The following is an 18,017-nucleotide window of genomic DNA, read 5'->3' as shown; positions in this document are numbered from 1 at the left end:
CACCATCTGTTGGACTAAATAAATCCAATTCCTCCACAGTATATTTTCAAATGATAAAACTTACAGATAAGTTTAAACCAGATTTTTCATAATGTATATGTAGGTTAGTGTTTTATACCACCGTTCCACCATTGCAGTCAGTTTTCATGGCTACAATTATTATGCTGGATGAAAACCAAGGACAAATCGGGATCTATATTTCACATACTTGCATAATTTTCAAGTGCCACTTAAAAACATTTTTTTTTTTTTTTTACAGAATTATTGGAGCTGAGTCCTTCTACATTCAGAAGTCATGAAGTTCATCTGTAATAAATCCACATTCCTAAAATGGGAGGAAGAAGATGGTATGTAGTTCAGAAACCTATCTGAATAATGAAATCTAATCCCTCACATCCCCTGAAACATCAAGATTTGACATCTTTCTGACTAGCATACCAATTATATCTTTGTTTGGCACTTATTGCAGGAAGATAGCTGCAGAATGGCCAACATTTCAGCTTCTGACATTGCACCCTTTAAATATATTGGATGATATTTCTTCCTCTTTGCATAAAGTCGGTTGAGATTGCTTTCTAATGAAAGTACTAGGTGCTTAAAGGAAGGAAACTGAGAACAGCCCTAGGCATCCTTAGCTAAAAGAGCAAGGAGTCATCAAAAGAAGAAAAAAAGAACAAATTCATCCTTGGTATGGCCAATGTTGTAAGAATTTTGATTATTACAAGTTTAAGTGAAATAATAGGGAAAAAAAAAAAATTATAAGCCTTTTGTTGTTTGGGATTTTTCTCCTTGACTATGAAATTTGCCTGTGCAATCTAACCCTCATAAAAAACTTGCCAGAAACACACTGCTCATCTTTACTTCAGTGTCTCTATTTTGTTCCAACACACATATTTAAACAACATTCCTTTGGTTGGTTAGACATCCTTTTTACTATTTTCATAAATGACTTTGGCACAAACTTACAACTATGACATTTAAGCCTGATGATGACAAAGGTGGGAGGCATTGACAATGCAGGAGAGGGCTGTAATATCAGAAGGGAAGAACTGTGCTACTCGGAGAGCAGGAACACAAAGAATGGGGAAAAAATTAACAGTATTAAATGTAAGGGCATGCATTTCAGACAAATAACAGGAGCTTTGATATAAAACAGAATTTTCGTCAGTCACAAGCCAAAGGAAAATGGAACACACAGAGTCTGGGCAACAAGCAACTAGATAGCTATAAGCTACCAAGACAAAAACAGTTGCTAGAAAGGCAAAAATTGATCCTATCCCATTCAGTAATGTGTATTGTTCTTATTAGAAAAGTCTGTGAGTTTTATAACTGGATTCAGTAGAAAAATGCTATTTCTGCAAACTCCCTCTATAACTGTAGGAGAATATATCAAATGAAAGATGATCCACTTTTGGAGTAACATGTAAAAGACAGTTCAAACAGGAACCAAGGACAAGGTGAAAACAGGAAAAAGAGGCACTTCCATAAAAATTCTCATAAGGCACCCTGGTACAATAGATAAATGTAATTTGATCTTAAATCTGGTTAGTTTGATTAACAAATATCTTTAATTTTCACAAAATGTAAAATGGGAAAGTGTCCGTAAACTTAATGCAAAATTGTTGAAAAATTCCATGCTCTGAAATGGTCCATTATCCATATCATGTAAACACTTCGGTTACTTACCCTAAATCAAAATAAAAACAAGGACCAATATACTTAAAATAATCATGGGATGGAAATTGTGGAGTTTCTCATCTCTGGCTATTCACTATTGTAAGAATGTGAATATTTAACAGTTGAACATGATCATCTTTGAGGTCCTTTTCAATCTAAGTGATTCTATGATTTATATAAAACAAGCTTTAATAAACATGACTTTACAGCATGAAATGCGGTCTTCCAATGGCTACATGCCATCATGGATGAATAACACCTCTTCTACACATTATTATTTTGTTTAGTATGTTCATGTGGGCTGTGGGAAAAACACAATTAAATGATCTTATTAGGTATTCAGTACAGCTAAAACGTGTGATTTATGTGAAGCACTATGTCAAACTATTTTAACAGGTTATCTGGTAAATATTTATTGTATTCATTCAGAATTAACAAACATAACCAGTTCACAAAATATGGACTGACAGGAGAAAAACTAACAGTAGGTTGGACAATCTATTTAAAGAATAAATTTCACCAGCTTTAATTTAGATGGTTATCTGCAAGAGAAATTCTAATCTGATTACTTCCATCACAAAAGATGTTTCATCTTATCTAAAGTCATGTAGAAAAAAGAATGTGAGAAGGTTACAAAAATTTTGGTTCCTTTCCTTTTTAATATATTACTGTTGCAAGAACAATAAACAAGTATAGATCAAGCCAGCTGAAATGACTTTACAGTAACTCGGGCTACTGCCTTTTAACTAAACAAGCCAAATCTTTAAATACTCTAAAAGGTATTGTGCTGCTTAGAAGGTGAAGGCGGGGAAGGAGGTGACCTGGATTGTTTTCTCATTTTAAATGAATTATTCTCTGGAAACAGACGAGTCTTCTCTCTATGCTACTGCCAATCAGATAAACTCTTTGAGCAAGGTCTTATAGTAATAATCAAATGTTTTTTCACTCAGTTTTAATCCTGTTCCACCTTCTTTTGAACACCTAGTATATGAATTATGCATTGAGATGTGATTTGAATTTAATTAAAAAAATAATAATTAACTTGCATGTTTTCCGATACCCACTGACATAATTTGGCACTTGCAGTTTACATCTGGCTGCAAAGCCTGAAAGAAAAAAAAAAAAAAAAAAAAAAAAAAAAAAAAAAAAAAAAGTTTGTCATACTTCTTCATCTTCCTTTCTTCAAAAAACACAACAAACAAACAAAAAACAACAACAACAACTAGTCATATTCTAAATGGTAATCACTATCTACACCATGTAAGTGTTTTGCCTCATGTACAGGTTTGGGTACTGTAATATAAGAAGGACAGACATAATACTGTTAGAGTGTCCAAAGGAGGGTTACAAAGATTGTGAGGGTCTGGAGGGCAGGATGAATGAGGAGTAGCTGAGGTGCCTTGGTTTGCTCAGCCCAGAGTAGAGCAGGCTGAGGAGAGGCTTCCTGGTGGCCTGCAACTTCCTCGTGAGGGGAGTGGAGGGGCAGGCGCTGAGCTCTGCTCTTTGGGGACAGCGACAGGACCCGAGGGAACGGCATGGAGCTGGGACAAGGGAGGGTCAGGCTGGGGGTTAGGGAAAGGGTCTGCACCCAGAGGTGGTCAGGCACTGGGACAGGCTCCCCAGGGTGGTGGTCATTGCACCAAGCCTGCTGGAGTTCAAGAAGTGTTTGGACAACACTCTCAGACACAAGGTCTGGTTTTTGGGTGCTCCTGTGTGGAGCCAGGAGTTCGACTTGATGATCCTTGTGGGTCCCTTCCAATTTAGGATGTTCTGTGATTCAATGAAGTGCTGCTTTGCATTATAAAATTAACTTTTCAGCCCTTCTCTTTTTCATTTTACTAAATTAATAAGCCAGAAAATGATGAGGGCTTGAAGCGAATTTAGAGAGGTAGGTTGCTTGCTGCTCTTACAGCAAAAAGAACTGGTGTGGGAGGCATCCAATGAAGCCAGAAGGTAAAAACATCCATGCAGACGTATCTTGCAGGTCCTTATGCTTCGATTATGTTTATAACACCATGGAAAGCTAGTAAGCAAACACTCCCCACCAGGAAAGTAAAAAACTGTAAGGCACTGTGTTCATATACCAGAACAGAATGGTAATTTGTTAATCCAGAAATGTAGATTAAGAAAAAATCTGTACTCATCCATAACACGCTTGTCCAAAAAAAAGCATGTTCTTCAAATACTCTTGTTGGTCCAGAATGTTGGACTGGTGCAGGACAGCTAATAAATCAAACAGCAAACATCTTGTATATTTAACAAGTCTGAAAGACATACTTTCTCTAGTTTAAATAACATTCAAACTTAGTCTCCAAAGAGCATTAGCATCTAGGAAGTCTCATTATCATCTGAAAGTTGTACAAATTATGATCAGCCTTCTATAGAAAGGGTATGTAAATCCACTCTTTTTAGCACAGTATTATTTTTTAACACTAAGAACCAAATAAAATCATGTAACACAACAGTCTTTGGTACAGGCAGTGTGCCTCTGTTAACAGGATTATTTAAATAAAAATCAATAAGAATATTAATATAAAAGTACTTTAATATAATACTAGACCTATATTCCATGGATAGTCATTAAGATCTCACATGCTTCTTTATTTCATTCATTCACAACAGCAAAATTGCTCACTGAATATAGTTTATTAAGATTAAAATGGAAACCCTGGATTTCATTTCTGAGCTAATCTCAACTTCTTTATATGAATTTGTTATCTGCCAGTGTCAGTGATTTTTTATTTATTTTTTTATATATGAAAAAATGCCAACAAGCTATACACAATTTGTCATGACTGATCTGATTGACAAACTCCCTCTGTCACAGAATGCTCTGCTACCGCATTAGAAAACAAAATCAAACCATACATAGAACCTTTTTTTGTTTATGCAATATTCAGTTCTCCAAAAGTTTGTGGAACAATCAGGGTCATCCTCATAATCAAAAACACACACACACAAAAAATAATATTTTAAGATGTAGTGTGATTTCACAAAGGCAATGAACCTGGTAGATATGAATATGTTTTAAAGATTAAAGATAGAATATAAGTAATGGTATTGATACATTTATGATATCCTCAGCTCAGAAGAAACTATTAATACTTTCAAGAAGGAAAAAATATTCAGAGGAAAAGAAAATTGTTCTAGAATTCTGTTCTTCCTTAAACCTGAGCAACTGCTTTTTCCAAGAAGCCTGGAGAAAAGCCAGAGGAGAGATGCATCACTTGCTTCTAGTGGGGAGAATTTGGAGAAAAGGACTGAGGAGATGACATCAGCTCTGAGGTAAAGTTGCAGTTCTGGCACCTTATTCACGACATATGGATGCTCACAGTGAGCTATGCGTCTGAGCAGAGACTATACATTTGTTCAAGGGTTTAAATTTTTATGTTGCTATTTTTGAGGCTATGCATTTGGAATGTTGGGCTTGTTTTGCCAGTGCTTTATCCCCAGAAAAGCCATGATAAATAGATAGTAAACTGTCAAAGAGCAACACATTTTACAAATACATTTTTTTTTTTTTTTTTTTCCCCTCAGATGGGTTGTTATTTTCTTTATCTTTTGATTTACATGTTATGGTTCTTGAATTCTAGCAGGGATAACTGTATATGTGAAAAGAGGAGAACTTAAGCTGCAGCACTAAGTTGTTCAGACAATTACTTCACTTCTGTTAGAATTAACATTCAATTCTAACCATGTAATTTGGTGGTTCATGTCAAATAATTACTCTCCTGTTATTCCCTGTGGATGAAATTCAAAGAGAATGTAAGTTTTGCTTGTTACAGAATGAATGGTCTCTTCCAAGGTCATAATGCAGGGTCACCTATCTTTAGAATTATTTTACAAGGAAAGCAATTGTTATAAATGAGGTCTGAATTCAATCTGAATTTTGTAATATTTATAAAACAAATATTTCTAAAAGGTATAAAAGGCAAGTAAACAGTGCTGGGTGTGCGGGGAGTCTACGCTCCACCAACACGCACACACAAACATCAGACATTCTAAATACATGTATACAGAACACTGCTTTACATAATAACCCGAGTATGCCTATACATACATACAATCAGGATAGGTAACAAACAATCCTTTAAGTTCCATAACTTAACAGTCTCCGTTTTGAATTCCTTTTGTTGATTACAAACAAGTCTCCATTTTCCATTCCTTTTGAACAATCAACTTGGTCTTCAGGCCTTATGTATCCCATTCTTCCCAGATCGAAGAAAAGCATATCCATCTCCTTTTCAAGGCCAATAGGCCTGGGTCAAAAGGCACGTCCAGGTCAACAGGGGGCGTAACAGCAAAAGCCTTCGATGGCTGTAGCAGCATGGTGATGGCGTAGCAGTCGGATCAGTAAAGGAGCCCGCAGCTCCCTCACTATCTGGCAAGCCACACGTTTGTGATTGTGGCTCCACACGGCTCTTTAAGGCCTCAGAGGTTGCTTGCCAGGTGCCGAGCAATCCCACTGCAACCTTGTCGTTTTTAGTTGCAGAGTCCCACACCTTGACCTCAGTTTGGTCCCATGTTTCAGGCTCATAATCTGTGCAATTGTTAATAAGGAGAATAAGCTGTAAGGTTACCAGGACAGTCTTTGTTCCTAAGGACGTATGATTCCCCATAATGTGCAACTGCTTACCAGCGAGGGGCAGCTGTGTGCACGGCTCCGCTTCTCTCAGCTTGGGCTTCTCTCCAGCTCCAGTGCGCCCACTTCCAGTGACTTTCTGTACGAGCTTCTCCGAGCAGTTTGCTGAGTCTGGCCAAACCTATCCTCATGAGGCAATCAATGTGCCTGCTCCCGTCCTGGTCTCCATTCTGCCAGCCTGTTCCTCTTCACTTCTTTTTCCTGCTTCTTTATTGATATAACTTCATGGTGCTGCCTTTTTTATCTTGAGGGCAGGCTCCCCTCTTATACCCTTCTCTCCACAGCAGTTCTTTTCCAAACAACTTTTCATTAGTCAGACAACTTTGAATGTAACAACAACAGCAAACACCCAGAAACATCCATGCCTTAACGGCTGGAGAACAAGAGACCAGCTGGAGAACAAGAAACCGGACACTACATGGAGTCTCCTGAATCACCCTTCTTCGTCCCCTCTAAACTCTTTTATATTCCTGGTCATTAAGAGTCTAATGTTATCTCAACCATGGGGCTTTCCAACCCCCATGGCCACATTCCCAAATCTCCCCCTTCTTTATTAATATCAACCATTTTCTCGACACGAATTACCACTCCATATATAACACAATGCTGCCTTGGAAATCTGTTCTCAGAACAACGGATGCAAATATTGATGGTTCTTGGAACTCGGTGTGTTTTAAGCTATGGCAGTAACTATACCATTTTTGTTTATGTTCTATAACAAAACATACATTAGCAATGGGTATTGTTATAGTGTTGTATCACCACTACTCTATCTTTCTGTTTTAAACACTATGTAGTCTAAGAAATTGAGGACACACAATGCATATGCTTATCAAACATCCCACATTGGAAAATGTTCTAGAAAATCTCATCCTCAATGATCTTTCCTATTGCACCATGCTAATAGATCTTAAAAAACAGAGCTAACCCAGGAGATATGCAGGCTTCCACGTACCCAGCCACAACCCTCCCTTGCCGCCCAGTAGCCTCAGGGGAAATGTCATTCTGCCCTAAAGACACATAATCCTCAGCAGATCCAGTACATCTAGTGTGTTGCAAAGCATGCTGCCAGCCAGGAGGATCACTCTGACCTGCACCTTCCCTACTAACCCTGGTCACAGCAAAAAATAAAGCTAGCTCCCAGAACAGGTCTTATTTCCCAGGTTAGAAAGAGCTGGGAAAGTGTCACAGGCTACAATCTAGGGCCTTGGAGAGGAGAAAGAAAGATGTACATTTCTCTTGACTTGTTCAGAAGTTTCCAGATGTTTAAAAACTAATATGGGTAAACTGGAAAAATGCATCCTGTGCGCTTCTGTCTCTGAAAAGACCTTTTGCAACACAGATAGAAAAGTAAGGCAAAGGCGACAACAACAACAACAAAATGTGCTTCCACAATACAAACAATCCTACATGATATGCCATCTTACATATCACAAAGCTGCTCTCTCGGATTCCAAAACCCAACACAGCAAAGTAACTTAGAAGATAAATTTAGTTTTTAAGAACAGGAACAAGTAAGTTAAAATGCATTTTCTGGTGATTACTGATTCACTGAAGACACTGGCAATGCAAAGCCAAATGAAGGATCACTAACGTGTGGAAGAGTATTCCCAAGGTACCAATGAGTGTTTGTAAAAGCTGTCATTCTTATACGTTTTTTAAAATGAGGGAGACAGAAAATACTAAATTTTGTAAATACTAAAAAAGATATTAGACAAACCAAGAACTAAAAGCAGCATCATTATTAAAACTCATGGCATGTTTGCCTACCCTTTCTCAAATAAGTATCACTACACTGTAAAAAGATTATCCCTTGTGAAATTAATGACTCTGTTCAAATAATAAAGGTTTGCTTATTGTGAAGAGAGAATGCAGAAATGGTAAGAACTCCTAAATGGAGAAATCGATAGTAAATATGTAAGTGTATAGGCCTAAATTCTGTTTCACCATGAAAATGCAAAGGATTACTTTTTTTTTTTTTCTTTTTATGCAATAGTAACTCCTAAGATTCATGATTGTTGAACCTACATAGATGAAAGAAATATTCCAATCGTTGCACTTTTTTTAACAGAACATTTCTTATTAGAAGGTTGCTTTCCCAAAGTCATGCCAGTTTTCTGGGTAGCCTAATACCACACAAAAAACATTTGTCTTTACTGTGAAAAGACAGCTCAGCTACTTGCACTATACACACGACAAGTGCTGGGGATGACCACTTCTTTAGTTCCCAATTGACCTTTTCAGACAATATTCAGTGAGTTAAAATTTCTTCAATCTGAGTGTCTTACAGTCTCTGCAGTGGATAGCTAGCCCCTCCTAGCAAGCATTTGGATGAATGTGTAACAGCAAAGAGTAAGTATTCTTCCGCAGACTACCACACATAATTGAAAACAAGTGTTTTGAAATGTGGCTATTTGCAGTGTAAGCAAGCATTTAAACATCTGTTACCCATTGAATTCTGTTTTGGTTTTGGTTTTGTTTTTTTTTTTTAGTTTACAATCATTACAATTCCTTGCACAGTACCGTGTATACTCAGACACACACCTAAAACTGGACAGTGGAATTAGCAGATAGTTATTTAACTCTTCTATGACAGGACTTCAGTAAGTTTACCTGTCTTCCATCTAGAATCATTTAAGCATTTCATACAGTCGCACTTAGAAAAATGTTTTCAACTGAACTTGCAAATACTTATTCAATTTCACATATACTGTTTCTGTACCAAGCTAAAAGAACAACTTTGTTATATCTGGCCCCTTGCAGCCTACTGTAATGTTTTTCAAATATGACATATTCTTGTATTAACACAAATGATGTCATTACTTTCAACTCCTATAAGCTGTATCCGCAAAAAATTTCTACAGTATTCTTGAGAGTACTTACTTCAAGAGCTATTCATTTTCTTCACTAGAAATACATTATTTAATTAAAAAGAAGAGAAGTAAAACCAATGACAAAAATGCATAGGGGCTGAAGGAATAAGTAAGCTGAAAATAAAGAAAAAATAGTTCAAAAAGTGTTATCATAGAACTGTTAAGAGTTTTTGTTAAGTTCAAGAAAGCTGTGAAAATTACACAGAATGATCATCTATTCATTTCAGCTATTCAAAGCTCCAACCCTCATTTTATAGAAAAAAATGTTAATGGCTCAATTTATTGGCAGAACAATGCACTCAGTACACAGACTAATTAATAAGAGTACAAAGGTAATGCAATACTCTGCAAGGTCTAACTATCCTTTCACTGCCCACTCTATGCACTAAATTTTCATTAACATAATATATGTTCCCTGTAGCTAATAAGTTAATTAAAATTTGAGTAGACAGACATTGACCTGAGCATTATGTTGAGTGTGTGATACTATAAGCATTCTACTCTCATCTTGCAGATTAACTATTTAGATTCAAATACAGTATCACTAGGGCATATAATCTAGATATGCACTAGTTCATAGTATGGTGCAGTAGGAGAGCAACAGATCTTGTCAACATGCTAATACCAACATACCAACTTTATGCAGTTTTTACTTCAGACTAGCTATAACCTGGTCCTGTGAACTGAGTGTTCACAAGAGGTTAGAGTGGATTAAGTACGCCTGAACTGTGTCTTCTCAGCATTCAGTCTGCTCTGTGCACACCAAGAATTCCCCGTGGTGATGAGCAACACATGGTGTGAGGGGATAAGTGAGACTTTTGTTTCAAAAACTTCACTCATGACCCAAATTAAAACTTCAGTATAGATGGATCCACAAATTACCCTTTAAAAATGGTGCAATATAACATTAAAAATAAAATTGCAATGCTTCTGTAAATGAAAGCATGAAATACATGCTCTCATCAGTAGTCTATTTTGGTTCATATTTAGAAGAAGAAAAGCTTATTTAAAATATACTATTTTTGAAATAATGCAGATAGGACTTAGACAAAATATTACTGCTTGTACTAAAAAAAAAGAAAAAAAAAAGTTATCGAAGTTATCTGAGTATCTGTTTATTTGCAGAGGTAACAGGACAGTTCCTTGCACACAACCAATTAACCATTAACCTATTCCTAGAAGGCATTAGGCTATGGCAGATTTAGCTTCTCTGATGTGACTAGCCACAAGCATTGACATAAACATTTTATCCACAGTAGCAAACCTATTTTCTGTCATTCCAAGATGGAAGTAATGCAGTAATGCCTCAATCAAAGTATCAAAAGGAATCAGATATACACATAATCCATTGTAAAATGTGTATTTTATCATCTATTTTCTAAGCCCCAGTGAAGCAAGTGCTGAGTTAGCAGTTCAAAGAAATTCTCCTAGATGCAGGAGAATAAGAGTTTTGTCACAAATCCCAACTGTAAAGGAATTTAAACAACAGTCTGATGTTTTGACAGAGTTATTTTTTAGACAAGTATCTAAGCATCTGAGACAGGTGTTTGGACAACAAGAGTTAATAACAATCTTCCATGGCGAGGTTCACATGCCTACCTTTTTTTTTTTGTTGTTTTCTCCAAAATACCTGCCCATTTTTCTCCATTATTAGAGACCTTTAGGTGAAATGGTATGTCTATTCTCAATTTCTTTTAATTAAAGAATCATAGAGGAAATTTTCTTTAGTTATTTCTTCAACACCTATTTTTTTTTTTCGTTCTGAATCAAACTACTGAATTGAACAAGATGCAAAGAAGAAAATATTCTCCCTTCACCAAATAAAGTGATTTAGTTGTCAAAATGTGGGTTATTACCATGACAAGTTCTGGTTCCTGGTACCAACTCCATGCATTTCACCCAGAACATTGGACTGAGAAGCTATAGAGCTTCCATAGAAAGAATTCACTATTGGATATAATTTTTTGTTTATGACTCTCTGTAGGTCAACATACATTTTAATAATGACTGACAACACCCCCCCAACCTACCCCTTGCTCTCTTCCCTTAGAGCATCATTTCACTTCACAAAAATTTCTGATGTCCTCTTTTTGGCCAAATTAAAGTTGGACTGTCTTCTCCATAAGAGCATAGCTTTAATAGAAGAGGCAAAGCCCATGCTCACCATGGAAGAGCCTGTTGTCACATGTTTAAGATATTTTTCAAGGACAAAGATGGGACATATCCCTTCAAGTGGAAAGGATGTGAAAATCTTCAGGTAGACCTGGTGCAATGCATGAAGACAATTCTCCATGTTCACCTACTTCCATATGCCTTTGCCAGCACCCACAAGGACCCCATGTCCTGTCTTACTCCTATCTTCTTACCTCAGGCGAGGTCCCGATACACCACAACAATGCTAAGCAAGACCTCAGACCCTCATCTTCCCTACTAGCTGATCAGCAGGAATTGCTTGCATGAAAACACCTATTGCTCATCCGCAGGTGTGAGCTGTCAGGGTAAAAAGCAAGTTGCAATTAGTAGCACTACATGACCTGGGCAGAGGCAAGTCTACCTGTGCAGTTCCTGCTCAAAGATGATTCTCCATGTGGAATTCTCAATTTGGTTTATCAAAGCAGCCCACCTCCTCCTCCCTCCCTCCCCCCCCCCAAAATTTTTAGACAGCTAGCACCGGGTACTATCAGCAGCACACATGTCTCCCTACAAAATCCTCAAGCCCAGTACTGAAAGTCACAAACAAGTAAGAAGTGCTGCTGAAGAAGGGAGTGACCTACTTTAAATGCATCCCAATGAAAAATGACCAAGTGTTTTTCAAAGTGAACATGGCAAACAGTCTGTATAACAAACGACTGTTGAGACAGAAAATAAGTCCCACTTTCTATATTTTTTTTAAATGGATGAATGGAAGAGAAACTAACTGGAACACTTTCAAAGCAAAATCTGTTTGAACTTCAAAGCATTAAGTGCAAAAGCAACCCATTTCTATAAAATGAAGCTTATACAAAGGAGTTGCCTGATTTCATCTACTGCTGCCATTGCAAAAGTAAATGCTACTATGTCAGCATTCATAAACCGGATTGACAGACTAAGAAATGTTATCCTGCACACTGAAATCTTGAGTGTAAACCACTCTTTGGATTTAAACTCTCTGTGCTCAGAACTCCTCAAGGACATTCAGCTCACACTGTCAATTCAAAGTTGCAAGTACCAAGCATCTTTCAGTTCCAGGTCCTCAGCAAGGATCACACAACTAAGTAAAATGTAACCTTGGAAGATCCTGACTCCTTCTTACACTCACACTCACACACACACACTCACACACACACACACACACACACACAAAGTGACTTTTGAGTTTGTTCGTTTTGATCTTATTTAAGAAACTAAAAGAAAGTCCCAAATATTTTGGTAGTAGATACTTCCAACTGCTCTTGATCATTTAATAGATCTGCAGTATGCCTACAATAACAGCATTAGTTTCAACTCAAATGCTTGTGAAGTTTGACATGGTAAGGCAAAAGAGAGGGCATAATAAGTAGAACATTTACTAAAATTCCAACAAAGCAAAATTTTTGTAATATGGGTGAGTATCAAAATATTTCTTACTGAATATCCTCTTCCTTCATTTAATGCTGTTATGCTAATCCTGATTTTGGAAACATTTTACCAAATGATATAGCTTGGGCTATACAAGACTAACAAAAGATTTTAGTCTTTAAAGAATGTACAGGCTTAGAACCTAAAATTAATAAAATCTTTTTCCAAGAGAGTGTAGAAAATAAGCTTTTAGCTGAAATAGACTCTGAACAAAACTCAAAAATCCACAACTCATCAATGTTGTTACTTTCAGGGAAGTAACAAATAATCTTCCTAAAACAAAGACAAAAATATCATTTTTACAGCATTTTGGAAATGCACTAAAGGGAAGATGAGCAGGCAAACTTTGAGTAAGCCATCCTGGGTGAAAGTAAAATTCTGTCTCAGCCAGAATACTGTCTCTAACAGGGGCCAAACACAGAAGAATATGAATAGAGCAAACGTATCAATACTGTCAAAGGATATTGCCACAACACTGAACAGCTTACAGTTCAATAATCAGTATATTTTTTTATTGGCAGTCTGAAAGGATTTCCCTAGTGTAAACTTGCCTGGCTGCTTATTGTACCAAGGTAAGTTTTCAGCATCCACAGTATCCAGTGGCCATGAGATCCACCACTTAAATACGCCCTGTGCTGAAATGGTCTTAAGTCCTGTTATTCATCTTTGACCTGCTGGCTTTGCTTGATGCACCAAAGAAAACCTCCAACCAGGTGTTCCATGGCATATACACCCCCCGAATCTGTCTTAGCCTCACTATAGGGTTTACAAGGAAAAGAAAATAGACACCAACATTTTATTTGGAGGATTTTTAATCACTAGGGTGCACAGAGCCAGTACTTTCATAAAGCTGTAAACTGCAACTGTAACAATTCAATCAGATTTCATCTTTCTATGTGCAGCTTAATGTTTTCTCCCCTAGCCCCATGTGCATTCATCTAAACTGAATTTCATCTGCCATTTAAATGTCCTATCAGTCCACTAATGTCTTTCTCCAATAACTCATATTGCCTCTAAAAACCCTCTATAAGCAAATATCACTCTCCAGCCCCTTATGTATGAGTATTTTGAGCAGCATGGCCCAATGAACTGATCCCTGTGGAATCCCCCTGTTGAAAGCTGACTGTTTACTCCTAGCCAAGTTTTTAGCCTTTTTCCTGCTAGCAGGAGCTTCCTCCTCTTCTCTCCTTTTCTCCCATGACTCCTTAGTTGGTCACACAAGAAAGAACTTCTAGCTGCCATGGCTTAGGGATTTGCCAGGCACACTCTGTGGAAAGGGCACTCCCATTCTGGGCAACCACTGTCCAAATACATGTCATTGCAGTCTAACAAAAGACATCTTCCAGTCCCTGTGCTTGTTAAAGACATTTCATGATAGTACCACCTGTTACTTAGTTTATTATTTCAACTTACTGCATCTAACAGGATGATATGCCCACATTTTTCAGCCTGATCCAGATATGTTTTCACCATCACTAACCTAAGCACTGTGTATTCTTTGTAGATGTACTCGAAATTACCTCCAACATTAAAAGGTTGAAGACAAGATTACCAAGAGGATACAACACAATTTTATATTACACTTAGGAGCCAAGATAAATTGTTGGATCTCTTTTGGATTTGCTAAGACACACCTGAGCTGCTAGAGGGGTCTGAGATATGCAGCATCACTCTGGATGGTAGCACATAATGCATGGATCTCCAGGACAGCCTTGGGACCTGCAGACTAAGATGTTGCTGCCAAATCCTTGAGTGCAGTTCCCCTTCAAAGTGTGCACCACTCTGAGTTCTTCTTGCTCCCATACTTACCCCATGGTATTTGTTTAAGATGGTTCTTATCTCCTATTTGCTTCCCACTTTTATTTGAAATCTTATTTCCTGATTCCGTCCAATAGCACAGTAAGTTTGGTGGCTTACTTCTCTGCACTGTTAGGGTGTGGTCATTTCTTATCCAAACCCTCTGTTGGGGTTTCAGCATATACTGTCTCACCGTGCAAGGTAGAAAAACCCCACTGTACTGCAGCTTTTGTTGATTCTGCCTTCCTCAGACAGGAAAGTTCACATTTTTTACCCCTTCTCCCAAGCTATAGAATAAATACATGATGCATCAGCAACACAAACTCCTCAAAAATTAAGCCCACAGTCTCTGGCAGGCATGCTAAAAGGACTCTTGATAGACCACTGATAGCAGTATCAATACAGGTGGCAGAGTTGCTACCTACTGCTGTTGCTCAGCAGCACACACTTCTGTGTTAAGTCTGAAAACAAAACCAACATGACTATTTCCTCCTTTACGTTTTTATGTTCCTGCATAGGTGTGTAGTGAAGCACAAGATGGAAAAAGGTACACAATCCCATGCCTATCTAAATGTGGCTAGCATGAGTAGCAATAGTGGCAAAAAGGCAGCAGCAAATACTTGAGACCCAGCCAGCAAGTGAAGAATAATGCTATATTGTGTTGCTACAGCCTTTCCTACCACTGCTAGTTACAGTATGGCAATCACAGGTGTTCTTTGTAGGAGTACCTTTCATTGCAGGTCCTTCCTGCGAAAATACTGTACCAAGGCAACCATGTTATTACCTGCAGATTTCCTATTGTCATCCAGGATTTTAATAGTTGATTGTTGTCAAAATTAACAATTACTGTTATCTACTGGTTTACTAACTAAAATGGTCTAGTGTGAGACATTTAATGAAACTTTCAGTTTCCTCTTTTTTTCTTTTTGAGTATGTTATTTTCTACCCACAAATGCAGCATAAACCAACAACTGCATTTAGAAAGGGAAAACTGAACATTAGATATTGGCAACAGCATCTTACGCAGGGGTTCAGTTTGGAAAAAAAAAAGATAAAGAAAGAAAAAGAAGAGGGAAAGGAGCAGCTGAACACTTGGGACCTTTAACTTGCCATGCAGAAGCATCAGGGCAGTAGAGCAGAATTCATGAATGAACGTGTACCAGCTCATTCGCCTGCGCCGCGCTCCAATGGAGTGGCTCTGCTTGCAGAGGCCTAATCACGGCTCCTGTCTTGGGTGGGAGTTTTGTCAGCCCGAGGTCTGAGGGTGCTGGCACGGCGGCAGGGACAACAGCTCTCGCATGAAGCGAGGCTGCGAACAGGCAGGCATTTTAGGGCTCTCACAGCGATGCCGACCACCCCCCACCCCCTTCCCGATGCAGAGCTGGGTCTGGGCTGTTCGCGTGGACCCGCGCTTACCGAAAGGGTCTGACGCCTTCCCCTGGGAACCACCGGTTTATTTGGGGGGGCTGGGGGGAGTCTGCAGATCGCGGTCCCTAGGAGGCATCGCGTCCCTCCCGCATGCCGCCAGACCCAGCGCGCCCCCCCGGTGCCGCTCACGCCCGCCGAAGTTTGGCAGCTCCCGAGGTGGCAGCGCCGCGGTGACGGCCCGGAGGGGACCCCGACACCCCTGTCCCCATCCCCGTCCCCTTCCCCGTCCCCATCCCCATCCGCAACCCGCCTCCTCACCGTCCCAGCTCGGACTCCAGCTCGAAGTAGTGGGCCAGGGTGTCCTTGTTGGAGCCGTCGATCCAGTAGTCGGGCGCGGCGCCCCCGGGGCGGCCGGCGGCCGCGGAGCCCGAGGAGGAGGAGGAGGAGGACGACGAGGAGGACGAGGAGGAGGAGGAGGAGGGCATGGTGACTTTCAGCATGCCGGGACGCCAGGCGGGGGCTGCCCCCTCCTCCGCACCGGCTGCAGAAAGCAAGAGCGACAAAGCTGCTGGCGGCGGCACCTCGCCTCCCTCCCTCTCCGCTTCCCTCCCTCCCTTTCCCTTCTTCCTCCTCCTCTTCCTCCTCCTCCTCCCTCCCCGCCGGGCCGGGCCGGGCTGGAGCAGAGGCGGCGGCAGCGGCTCCCCCCAGCCCTGGGGGGGGGCGGCAGGGGGCGGTCGCACGGACCCGCCCCGGGGCGGGGGTCGCGGAGCACGGAGCCGCCCACGGGCGCCCCCCGGCCCGGCCCAATTTGGGGAGAACTTGAGGAAGGGAGAGGCACCGGCACGGGGTCGGAGAACAGCCGGGGAGAGGGGGGGCAGACAGGGAAGGATGCACAGCCCGCGAGGCACCGGGGGTGCTGCTCCGTTTTCCCGGTTCCAGGTGTGGGATCGGTGGTCGTGGGGCGATAAGGGAGCTGGGAGGTGCCCTGACTGCATCTGCTCTGGTTTGGGGGAGGTGAGTGTGGAGGAAGATCCTGGGCAAGACGAATATCAGTGGGAACGAGCTCAAACGCGGTGTCCAAGCCGGTAGAAGGCAAAAAATAGGGCTTCACTTCCCACCGCTGAACTACAAGAAGCCATAAAGAAATAAAATTGCCGTGCTGCAATGGCATTCTTAACAGGTTTTGGAATCTGCAGCTTACGAGATGCATGCAAATATATTGTATTCCTGCCTGCAAAAACCTTAGCCAGAAGTGCCTATATACGGGCAGTCGCTATTGGTGTCGTGGTGGCATAAAGCAGCAGCAGTTGTGTGTGCCTCGCATGCATAGTATGCCAGATCAATCCTACTCACATCCTCTCCATGCTATTACACCCACTCTTACTGTCATGCAAGCACAGGCAGGAGGTAAAATGGACCATATGCAAGCCTGTGCAGCAGAAGTGACAGAAGTATTGTCCTCTAATTTTCAACCACAATCCGCTAGCCTGTTTTTAAACACTGTATCCTTGCTCAGACAAACCACGGTATCCTGTTCAGTGTTGTGTTGACTCAAGTATGTTAATGTTTCCCAGCCTGTTTTGTTTTGTTTTCCCCCTATAAACAAGTCTGTCTCTTATTGTCCCCTAGCTTTCTTCCAGAACTGGGGAACAAGCAATCTTAATTTTGAATCTCTTAATTCCTCAAAGACCTAATAAAAAAATAAATTTATATAAATAATAACAACGAAAAAGCTCTTATTGATAATCTCTCTACTATCTCAACAAGATAATAATAATAATAATAAAAAAAAATCTGCTAATCTAGTCTTTGGTACTGGTAGGAAAGGATAAAAGAGATAAATGAGATAGACAAAAGAGAGATAATGCCCTTTCCTCTCAAGTTTACTTTCTGCTGTTTTAAAATTACAACGGAGATCCCCATCACAATTTGAGATTTTATCATTTTCAAATTAAGATTGGGTAGGCAGCAAAAAAAGTAACTCAAAGTCCTGTTTTGCAAACCAAGTTTTTTGCAAGCCAGTTTAATAGGAACTCCAAGCCTCCCTTTAGACTGAGCATGGG

The 18,017-nt window shown here is 39.9% G+C and overlaps 1 protein-coding gene and 1 long non-coding RNA gene across 2 annotated transcripts in view; both read right to left on the bottom strand.

Annotated features, from left to right (window-relative positions):
* Positions 1–16,964, bottom strand: part of CAMK4 (calcium/calmodulin dependent protein kinase IV) — a 162,952-nt gene extending 145,988 nt beyond the window's left edge. Inside the window, exons 1-2 of the mRNA XM_084505335.1 lie at positions 16,793–16,964; positions 16,273–16,495 (exon numbers count right to left, since the gene is read on the bottom strand). Of these exons, the coding sequence (XP_084361461.1) occupies positions 16,273–16,495; positions 16,793–16,949 (380 nt within the window). The 5' untranslated portion in view covers positions 16,950–16,964. The remainder of the gene's footprint in view (positions 1–16,272; positions 16,496–16,792) is intronic.
* LOC311427772 lies at positions 4,347–10,734 on the bottom strand. The gene is made up of 2 exons (XR_014687551.1): positions 6,314–10,734; positions 4,347–6,217 (listed from the first exon to the last, which is right to left on the bottom strand). It is a non-coding gene; the product is annotated as an uncharacterized lncRNA (long non-coding RNA).
* Positions 16,965–18,017: the final 1,053 nt, after the last annotated feature.

This window comes from Aythya ferina (assembly GCF_964211825.1).
Source record: "Aythya ferina genome assembly, chromosome: Z".
Classification (NCBI taxonomy): domain Eukaryota; kingdom Metazoa; phylum Chordata; class Aves; order Anseriformes; family Anatidae; genus Aythya; species Aythya ferina.
The sequence above is the reverse complement of the archived record's forward strand: the minus strand, read 5'-3'. Positions and strand labels throughout refer to the sequence as shown.